The following is an 11,784-nucleotide window of genomic DNA, read 5'->3' as shown; positions in this document are numbered from 1 at the left end:
GGCATGGGAGATATTAATATCAGAACCTCTTTTGGAACTAGCTGGACGTTGAAAGATGTAAGGTACATTCCTGAACTGAAGAAGATGTTGTTATCCGTGGGTCAGTTAGATAAGGAAGGGTATCGAGTTACTTTCGGAGACGGACAATGGAAGGTTATAAAGGGAAATCTAGTCATTGCTCGTGGAGAGAAAAAGGGGACTTTATACATTGTTGAACAATATAGCTATGAAGCAAATGCAGTTGCTGATGAGATTGAGTCTTCAACTTTGTGGCACAAAAGGCTTGGTCATATGAGTGAAAAAGGTATGAAGCTGTTAACTTTGAAGGGGAAGATTCCAGAGTTGAAGAATGTGGAAGTTGGATTCTGTGAGCCATGTGTTCTTGGAAAGCAGAAACGTGTTACTTTTATAAAATTAGGGAGGACCCCCAAAGCTAAGAAGTTAGAGCTAGTTCATACAAATGTATATGGTCCAACAACAGTTGCGTCGTTGGGTGGATCTCGCTACTATGTCACTTTCATTGATGATTCCACTAGAAAGGTATGGGTTTATTTTTTGAAGAATAAATCAGATGTGTTTGCTACTTTCAAGAAGTGGAAGACTGAAGTTGAAAATCAGACCGGTTTAAAAGTGAAGAGTTTGATGTCAGATAATGGAGGTGAATACAGTAGTGATGAGTTTAAAAGTTATTGCGCGAAATTTGGGATTAGAATGATTAAAACTATTCCAGAGACACCACAACAGAATGGTGTTGCAGAGCGCATGAATAGAACCTTGAATGAGAGGGCCAAGAGTATGAGATTAAATGCAGGGTTGCCAAAGATGTTTTGGGCTGATGCAGTTAGCACAGCTGTGTATCTCATAAATAGAGGACCTTCAAGTCCTTTGGGGTTCAAGATTCCTGAAGAAGAGTGGCAGGAAAAAGAGGTAAATCTGTCACACTTGCGAGTTTTTGGTTGTGTTTCTTATGTGCGTGCTAAAGATTCCGACAGGGATAAGCTTGATATGAAAGCAAAGAAGTGTATCTTCATTGGTTATGGCTTAGATGATATGAGTTACCGTTTTTGGGATGAACTGACTAAGAAGGTCGTTAAAAGTATAGATGTTACTTTTAATGAGAATGCAGTGTATAAGGATAAGCTTGTAATCGATTATGAGTTTACAAAGGAACAACATGAGAAAGAGGAAACAGTGTTTGAAGATATTACAGAAACCAATCTTGCAGGAAATAGTGGGATTTCAGAATATGTTGATGACAGGGTTCCAGTAACTCCACGGACTGAGGTAAGAAAATCTAGCAGAAGTGTGAGGCCACCACAAAGATATTCTCCTTCAGCATATTATATGTTATTGACCGAGGATGGGGAGCCTCAGTGTTATTCAGAGGCAGTACAAGTGAATGATTCAGTTCAGTGGAAATCAGCCATGGATGAGGAGATGAGTTCTCTTGAGAAGAATGAGACTTGGTCTTTAACAGAGTTACCAGCAAGAAAGAAGGCTTTACAGAATAAGTGGGTGTTCAGGATCAAAGAAGAACATGATGGCAGCAAGAGATACAAGGCAAGGTTAGTAGTCAAGGGTTATCAACAGAAAAAGGGTATTGACTATACCGATATATTTTCTCCCGTTGTTAAGATGACCACAATTAGAATTGTGTTAAGTATTGTGGCTGCAGAGGAGTTACATCTATAGCAACTAGATGTTAAGACTGCATTCTTACATGGTGATCTTGAGGAAGAGATCTACATGGTTCAGCCAGAGGGATTTCAGGTAGCTGGGAAAGAAACCCTTGTTTGCAAGCTTATAAAAAGCTTGTATGGTTTAAAGCAAACACCGAGACAATGGTACTTGAAGTTTGACAGCTTTATGATGAAGAATGGGTACACGAGGAGTGTTATGGATCATTGTTGTTACTTTAAACAGTTTGATTCATTTTATATCATATTGTTGTTGTATGTTGATGACATGTTGATAGCAGGATCAAATATGAGGGAAATCAACAGGTTAAAGAGACAGATGTCTGAGGAGTTTGAGATGAAGGATATGGGTGCAGCAAAACAAATACTTGGTATGAGCATTATAAGAGATAGAACTGAAGGTACTTTAAAATTAACTCAAGAGAAGTATGTTGAGAAATTGTTACAGAAATTCAGTGTCCAGGATGCAAAGACCAGAAGTACACCGTTGGCGAGTCACTTTAATCTCACAAAGAAGCAATTAACTAAAACGGATGAAGGCAAGAAAGATATGGCTAAAGTTCCTTATGCATCTGCAATTGGCAGTTTAATGTATGCTATGGTGTGTACAAGGCCAGACATTGCTCATGCAGTGGGAGTTGTTAGCAGATTTATGTCTAATCCAGGAAGAGAGCATTGAGAAGCAGTCAAGTGGTTGTTACGCCACTTGAAAGGCACATCCAAGGTTGCACTATGTTTCAGTAAGAAATATGTTATCTTGGAAGGGTTCTCTGATGCAGATTTGGGTGGATGTTTGGACACAAGAAAAAGTACAACGAGTTATATTTTCACTTTGGGTGGCACCGCAGTTAGTTGGATGTCTCGACTTCAAAAGAGTGTTGCTCTTTCAACCACATAAGCAGAATATATGGCTATCTCTGAAGCTAGCAAGGAGATGTTTTGGTTGAAAAATTTTCTTGAGGAGTTGGGAAAGAAACAGGCGGACAGTGCTTTGTATAGCGACAGTCAGAGTGCTATTCATCTTGCGAAGAATCCCGTGTTTCATGCTAGGACGAAGCATATTCAGCTGAGATATCACTTTACAAGAGAGTTGATAAGCAATGATACTTTGTCCTTGAAGAAAATCCCTGGTTCAAAGAATCCTGCAGATATGTTGACTAAGGTGGTTACGAATGAAAAGTTGAAGCTTTGCGTAGCTTCAACTGGCCTTCAGAATTGATTGATGAGAAGGCGCTGCACTAGTTAAAGTTATTGATTGAAGAATTGATTTTACTAGACTTACAAGAGTGAAGTGAAGATTGGCCAGACTCCAAGTGGGAGATTGTTGGGTTTTGCGGAGTCTATTAATTAAGCCCATGAAAATAGACTATTCAGATTCAGATTAGTTTATGGATTAGTCTACTTTTCAGATTTGGACTGTAATTTTGATTTAGGCCTAGTTTCTTCTCTTATAAATACTCATGTAATTGTAAAATCATAACACAACAAATTGTGAGAGATCAATACAAAATTAGTGCGGCTTGTGGAGTAGGAATTTCCGAACCACGTAAATCTTTGTCTTGTGTGATTGTCGTTTATTTTCTTGTTTTTGTTTATTCGCTTTGGGTTTTGCTTTCGTTGTTGTATACTCAACAATACAAACAATACAAAAATCAAAATAAAAGACTTATTTAACAGAGACAAGAGATAAAACCGAAACAAATCGAAAAAATATAGTTATTTTATATATGGGGTGGATGCATATTTAGGAATCAATAGGATATATAAGTCTTTTAATTTTTAAAAAATGACCGTGAGAGATGATAAATCAGGAATGTATTGATTTCACGTATAGATATTATCAATCAGTTGGTTATCAAGTTTTAACAACATTAACCTCTTTAGAAATATTACAATTCAAAAAATTTAAAATGTTCAGTTTCTATAACTAAGGAGTGGTTTAGGTGTAAAAATTGATTTGTTAGAGTATCTCCAACCATATACAATTCTTAACTAAAAATCATTAATACATACTATAAATAAAAAATATAAAGATTATGTTAAAAAAATCTATCTCCAATGGTACATTCCCCTTCTTTATAAATATAACCAACCTCTCGATGTTGATTATATTTGTTGAATCACTACAGACCTTTAAGAAATATGTAAAAAAAAATTAATCATTTATTACCGAAAACTTAACATTACTATTACAAGAATTGCAAAAAGAAAACAAATTTCCAACAAGAAATGAGGAATAATTCATCCTCAACTGGATCTCATTCCAGCAATTGGAAGGGGGGAATGAATGGCCCGAGTTGGACATCAAATTGCTTCGATTTGAATTATCCGTAGAATGACCGTCACATTACAAATGCGATGCTCTAACCTCACACAAAAAAATTTCAAAATAAATTAATTTCAGTAAGTCGTTGTGATTCAACCAGAGGACGTATAATTTATCGACTTCACTTTTTGTAAAATTAAGGAAAAAATATTTATTTTTTTATTTGTTAAAACTGGCCCTAAAAGATTTTTTTTGGACAAAAAATAAATCCACTCGGTTTCAGACTTGGTATTATTTTTTTAATTTCTTTTTTATTTTTATGAATTTTTTTGGCTTCTTCCTATACCTATGAATTACATTGGACCCGAGCCAAATTTTACAAATTTTTATTGAATACAATTCTAACTTTCCAAGTAAGAGATATATGGTGTGTTTGGTATTGCTGTTTCAGACAACAACAACTTTTCGCTGAAAAGCAGTTAAAAAACTGTTTGGTAAAATTTAAAATCTGCTTTTCAGAAAAGTGTTTTTGGCCTAAAAATTGCCGTTAGAGAAATCAAGTCCCCCATGCTTTTAGAAAAAACTGCTTTTCAGCTGTTGCGGGAAGCAGATGCTGATTTCACCATCAAACCTTACCAAAATCATCATTATTTTTAATTTTTTGCATCAACACATATACGTATCAAAAAAAATACCAAACAGTCATTTGATTTTTACAACAACACTTTTTCTAGCAGTACTTTTTCTAACAGCACAACAATTTTCAACAGCAATCCCAAACAGAGTCATAATCCCACTAATTGGAAGGAGGCGGAATACCACAAAGAGAAAGTGTACCATATATTTTGATATTGAAAATCATATTTTCGAGATTGATAGTGGTCGTTGATTATTTATTCAGCGTCAAGGACATTCAGAATTTCACCTACCATACCGAATTAATATATTATATTTATAACAACATAAAATTTTCATAACATATTATTTTTAAAATATAGCTAACTAATATAGACAATACCATCGAAGTGCAATGTCTTACATGTTCAACAAATTTTACATATTGTTCTACATATCCAATTTAGCCAACCAATTATAGCTAACATCATTGAAGATGCTCTTATGTAATTTTTTATATGGGTTAAATGGATTTAAGTGTGAAAGATTTATGAATACATGCATAATATAAAGTTTTATGTGTAAAAGGATAAACTGGGTTATGAATCATGAGTCATGGGTAAATTAGCGGGTAAAAATTACATGGATTTTATTAGCCTTTAAGATAATATAGATTGTACCATGTAAACAACTGTAGTAATTTTTTAATTAACTCCGCAATATTTCATTTTCATGAGTTGTAATTATTTTCATGAGAAATGTGTGCTTTCATTTGCATCATATCTTGATCGTATATTTCTATTTCATTGCCGCAAATTCAATTAAGTAAGAAAAAATACGTTAATTACGTCAGCGATCTTAATTTCATAAAAACTATCGATCCATCAGGAAGTAACATGAATATATCATCAATAATTAAAGTCAGAATAACATTAATTTCCCGTAATACAGAGTATGCTCGTGTATTGCACGGTTTCTGAAGCTAGTATGAACTAATAATACACGATTTTTTTTTGCAATTTGTGCACTAAAATATCTGTATTGGACTGATAGCCGATAGGTAGTATTCGTTTTATAAATCTTATGACAACTTGCTGAAATTTAAACAGAATCATAGATTATTATTATTTTTAATTAAATTACGATTAATGCTCCAATTAATTAATAAAAGATATCTCTACTAACTCCTGTTGATTTCTTATTTTAGAACAATATAACGGGTAATAATCTCCACAAAAACTCCCTAGATACATTTATGTAGAGAATTATTATATAAATAGATATTTAAATTTTTGATCATATATAATTAAAAATTGTAATTATCAAAACAATAAATAAATTTGTAATTTTTTTTATATTAATATCAAATTTTATATTTGTTGAAATAAAATATTATAACTTATGATGAGATTTATAATTGAATTAATGGTTATTCACGGATAATCGGTATAAAAGGGTTCTATTTTAAGCATTGACCCTGATATCTATACTATATTATAATCGACAAAACATTAAAAGTTTGGTAGTCGGTCGGTCGGTACTTGCTGAAATTATTTAATTACCCTTATTTAATTATTTTAATTCTAATTATTGGGTCGATCAATTCTAATTCTAATTGATGTTGAAGTCAAATTTCTATATAATTTTACCAATTTCAATTCTATTTTATATCAAACACTATAAATTAAATATTTTCTAACAATTTATATTTTAATTCATATCGAGTTCTAATTTATATAATAAAAATGAGAGGGAGTATTACAAGTTAAAAAAAAGGAAAAATTATATTACAAAAAGTGTGGAGAGCACGAGTACACATTGCCAGAAAAGGACTTACTTACTCCTGTATAAAATGAATAGAAATACAGTTGGACTATAAACACCCTGTTGAGTTGAGTTTAGCCGACCCGAGTTGATCTCTAAAACGCACCGTCTCGACGAGAAAATTAAATCAGAGAGAAATGGCCGCTGCGCTCTTAGCTCGTAGGTCTCTCTCCGCTCTTCGTTCTCGCCAGCTTGTAAGCTCCTCTCTCTCTCTCTCTCCCCCTCTCTCCCCCTCTCTCCCTCTCTCTCTCCCTCCTCTCCTACATCTCTCTCTCTCTCTCTCTCTCTCTCTCTCTCTCTCTCTCTCTCTCTCCCCCTCTCCCTCTCCCTCACCCTCTCCCCTACATATTTCTCTACGGATTTAGTTATAACTTTGTGTATATTATTAAGATTAGATTTTATATTGTGGATCATGAAATCGTACCCGATCCTCCTAATTGAAGACACGGAGTTTTGTTCCTTAGGGTTTTAGTAATAATTTTAATTTGATTGAACTAGATGCCACGTGGCTAGGGCTGAGATTGAGCTAAATTGTGATTATTGATTTTTGGATTAGGTTTTTGGCTAGAAATGTGTATGTGAAATGAATTGTCACTAGTGTTGAGGTATTTAATCGTACCAAAGGAATTTAATTAGTGATAGTGTGTGTACGGGTTTTGGTAGAGAATGTGTATATGGAATGAATTGTATAACTGTGAATATTCGTTTAGCAAATACCGATATTTATTTGTACCAGAAGGAATTAATAACTGATAGTGCAGACATGTGTTTTGATATAGATGTGTATAAAATGAGTTGTAGAACTGTGAATGTTCATTTAGTGATATTTAAGTGGACCGGAAGGGATTGATGACTGATAGTGCATATATGTGCTGTGATAAAGATGTGTATATGAAATGAATTGCTGGAATGTGAATGTTTGTTTGGGGATATTTAGTTGTACTGGAAGGAATTAAAAGCTGATAGTGCATATATGTGTTTCAATAAAATGTGTATATGAAATCAATTGTAAAATTGTGAATGTTCGTTTAGTGATATTTAGTGATGTTTGATTGTACCGGAAGGAATTAATAGCTGATAGTGCTGACGCGTGTTTTAAAAAAGTTAGTGTTTTTCGAGTGAGAATTTTAGCTTTTCGATTGTATGGATGATATTGGTTACACGTTTACTGAAGAGGGAATGACCTTGCTCCAGTGAGCGAAAAGCGAGTGCTATGATGCAGTAATTTACTAGAGAAGGCAATGAAACACGTTGTTGACTTATGTGTACAGTTTGATAAAAACTCATAGAAGCTTATTGGTTGTGTTTCTATATGCTTTCACACCGGGTAATCTTACAAACTGGTTTCGAGTTAACGATTTACACACCGGCTTTCTTTTGCTGAGTTATTGAAGAGTTAATCGTGATTACACATTGTGTCGGACCCTAATGAGGCTATGACAATCCTAGTAGGCACAATATAACTTTGCTAAACTCGATCATATTAGTTGCTATAATAATCCTTAAGCTATAGAGGTCTGCTTTGTGTTAAACTTGAATATGAAACTGGGTCCGGATATTATGTCTTATGTATAGATATGTAAGTTCAGGACGGGACAACCTCTTTTGAGCCCCCAAGCCAATTCAAAAGTTGGTCCTTTATACACAAGTCCAATAAACAAAGTATATAGAATAGCAATTATGTTTTTCAAAGGTTCTTTTAATTTTCACACCAATATTATTTTACTTTTCTTATATTTAGTATTATGTACTTTTCTGTGTAAGGAAATCATAAAGCTCAATTAAATGTGTAAGTAGAAATAATAACTTTGGCATTATTATAAGTTTGAGATATCTGTTTATATCTTTTATATACTTCATAACAACTGATAATACAATCTATTATGCACATATAAATATGAAGTAAAATTATGAGGCCCTCATGTGATCCGGACCACCCTGGATAGCCTCCTTGGCCTTATAAAAGAGCTGTCCCTGCGTAAGTGCACTAAGATGCTTAAAGAAATTTTCTGACAAAATTTTTTCTTTTAATAATTTGAATGTGCAAACAGCTCTAGGAGTGAAAAAGTAACTGTTCTTACTGGTTTTAAAAAATAATATAGTTGTGTTCCCTTAAGAGGGAATGGGATGGTAAGAGAGTGTCTTGATGTTTTATCTAGATAGTTAAGAGAAGGATGTAGAAGTGAGAGCGAAAAATATGAGAGGTTTAACAGATTTTTATGGCAAGTTTGTCAAGGAAATGGTGAAAGAAAGGTATTACCATTCATGTTGAAATAGTTATGAAGGAATTTTAATGTAAATCTGTGGAATGAAACGGACGACTGAACGCATATTTGTTTTTGCATGTTCAAAAATTTATTCCGTTCTCTCATCATTTTGTTCCATCCAAGTGATAAGAATATGTTCATATAAAGTTGTCGCTTCTCTTCGTGTGGTGTAAAATTCTTTACAATTGACTATTTTTCTCCTAGGTTGCAGCTGGGCAAACGTTGCAGGGGGTGAATGGTCATGAAATTAGACATGGCACATGCTCATTTTCTACAAAGCAGTCTTTTTCTACTGACAAAGGTTATAATCATACATTTTCATGGTTAATACACATTAAATAAATTAGTTTTAATAAGCTTTGGATTTTTACTCAGCAATATATGTTTGTCTGTGTGTGCGTGAACTTGATTACCTTTATTTGTTTATATTAAGGTTCGTAGAAGTACCTACCTACTACCTTTTATATTTAGGTTTTTGTCCAAGTAAATTTTGCTATATAAAAAGAATCACAATTGTGCTATTTGTAGCTGCAAGGGGTTAAGAGAGCGATCTAAACTTTCAGTTTTCTATTAATTCTGTTAGATGTGAAAAGTGATCTTTTAATTTGCCATCGCCAAAGTTAATCAATTTTTTTACTGGATGTAATGTAAGCGTTAGTTTTGACTGGCTTTGGAAGCCCTCTGTAGTTGTACACTTTACATTTTGAAGTGAAATAATTATTTCCAGAAATGCAGTTCCTTGTGTGTTCTACCCATTGTGTGTTTCGTATTTTAAGTCTGCAATTCTATTGCTTCTCTCCTCCCACTTTTCACCTCCCTTTTTTTTTGCTAAATCACTGTTCACCTTCTAATTTAAGCTAATTATGGAAATGCAAATTGTCTACTTTCTGTTTCATAGGTACTTGTTGGAGTGTCACATCTGCTCTTTTACTCCTTTTTCCTCTTTACACGTATTATAACATACTATACTTATGCTGTGTATGTATTAGCCATCTTTTAGGCAGATGAGTGTTACCAGTTCTTTTTTCTCATTCCTTATGTTAATTGCAGATGACGAGGAAAGGGAAAAGCTTTCAAGGGAGATTGCCAAAGATTGGAGTGCTGGTACTGCATAAAATATATGCTCACTATGTTGCAACTTGCAACACTTTTGTATATAATATTGTTTATTCACTTCTAGATGCAATAGGGAATGAAAAATTTATACTGTTAATTTGCAGTATTTGAGCGAAGCATCAACACTTTATTTCTCACTGAACTGGTTCGGGGTTTGAGCTTGACTCTCAAGTACTTCTTTGAAAAGAAAGTTACTGTAAGTGTCCTACATAATCTTTGAGCATTGCTTGTAGTAGGTTGTATAGTATCAGTATGTGCAAGGCTCTAATGAATGTACCTATGACAGATCAATTATCCATTTGAGAAGGGTCCTCTGAGCCCTCGCTTTCGTGGAGAGCATGCTCTCCGACGTTATCCTACTGGGGAGGAGCGATGCATTGCCTGTAAACTCTGTGAAGCTGTAAGAATCACTTTTTATGAATGTAAATAAATTTTAAACTTAAGAAGTAAAGCAGTGGGGGGTTTATGAATTATTATGATGTCTTGTACCATGTGGAGTATTCATGCTTATATACTACCAGTAATTAAAAAAAAAAATTACTGTGAAAATTTGAATAAGACCATCGATTTCTTTGTTTTTAGCTGTGTGCGTTAAGTGATTTAGTGTAACGGAGGGTGAAGCAAAGAAAAGTGTACTTCTCTCATTAAAATTCAGATAAAAAAATTAGTACATCGTTTCATTGTCCAGAAATTCTAATTAGATAAGAAAAGGTACTAGCTCTATTTTCAATGTATTTGCATGTTGTCATAGGTCTTTTTTGTATTTTAACTATATATCCACTATTTTCATAGACTACCCAAGGCAGCTCAGCGTTCATTTAAAATCCTTATATAATCAAACGCTACACGCCAATTAGTTATGTGGTTATGTCATGACCAAATACTGTGAACTACTCTTACCATTATGTTCTATCTAGATACATGCCTTTTATTCATGATGATGCGCAAATCATTGTAATATTTATTTTGCTGCAACAGATATGCCCTGCTCAAGCAATCACAATAGAAGCTGAGGAACGTGAAGATGGAAGCCGAAGAACGACAAGGTAGAGTTTAGTATTTGATAAATACCTCCTATACATTATTCTTTGCATGCTTTTCTCATGTGACTGTATTTGTATAGGTATGACATTGATATGACAAAGTGCATCTACTGCGGATTCTGTCAAGAAGCATGTCCTGTTGATGCAATTGTCGAAGGACCTAACTTTGAGTTTGCTACTGAGACTCATGAGGTTGGGGACTATACCGTGGCACGATTTTTATTTCACGATTATATATATATTAACCAGAATAAACTCGTATTATTTCACTGTTGCAGGAGCTTCTGTACGACAAGGAGAAACTACTTGAGAATGGTGACAGATGGGAAACTGAAATTGCAGAGAACCTACGATCAGAAAGCCTTTACAGATGATTGCTCTGAATATGTCATTTCAGAAGTTCCTGTCTTGCTTAAGACTCATCTAAGAACATGATATCTGGTGGTATCGGATTATGGGTCACTAGCTTAATAAATTTTCTGTTGAACGTCCGCAGAGATTCTATGTAGTTGCTACATTTTGTTTTTTTGTTTGCTGGGAAATTTTCCTTGTCTATTGCTTGCTTATTATTTGGATGGCGAAAAATCTTACAAGACTGACAAGTGGCAAGTTCTGTCTGCAATGTGATTATAATGTTGTATGTTGCTGTTAAAATTTGGTCTTTATTTATGTTTGCAACTAACTGTGTGGGTTTGCTTTTGGGGTACATTTTGATTTTTAAATGTGGCTATGGGATTGTAAAGGCTATGTTGCAAATACATAAATTTCAAAGAGCAGATTGCATTTATTCCTAGTTCCAATACTCTTTTTGCTAATGATGAACTTTTTTAGGTCATAATATTCATGCAATTATTTACGGAAGCTTAATAAAAAAGTCAAAATAAATCACCACAATCGAGTGTTCGATTAACAACAAATTTAAGTCTAGTATTTTAAATATAGTAACAAAGATACTT

The 11,784-nt window shown here is 33.8% G+C and overlaps 1 protein-coding gene across 1 annotated transcript; it reads left to right on the top strand.

The window, feature by feature from the left end:
• Window positions 1–6,439: 6,439 nt before the first annotated feature.
• On the top strand, window positions 6,440–11,482 carry LOC141686773 (NADH dehydrogenase [ubiquinone] iron-sulfur protein 8, mitochondrial). Its single transcript, XM_074491832.1, has 8 exons — window positions 6,440–6,596; window positions 8,874–8,970; window positions 9,720–9,773; window positions 9,890–9,981; window positions 10,072–10,185; window positions 10,764–10,831; window positions 10,909–11,020; window positions 11,107–11,482. Exons 1-8 carry the CDS (start codon window positions 6,540–6,542, stop codon window positions 11,200–11,202), a joined length of 690 nt encoding a protein of 229 aa, XP_074347933.1. The 5' UTR covers window positions 6,440–6,539; the 3' UTR covers window positions 11,203–11,482.
• The last annotated feature ends 302 nt before the right edge of the window (window positions 11,483–11,784 follow it).

The sequence above is a fragment of the Apium graveolens genome, chromosome 9 (genome assembly GCF_009905375.1).
Source record: "Apium graveolens cultivar Ventura chromosome 9, ASM990537v1, whole genome shotgun sequence".
Classification (NCBI taxonomy): domain Eukaryota; kingdom Viridiplantae; phylum Streptophyta; class Magnoliopsida; order Apiales; family Apiaceae; genus Apium; species Apium graveolens.
The sequence above is the reverse complement of the archived record's forward strand: the minus strand, read 5'-3'. Positions and strand labels throughout refer to the sequence as shown.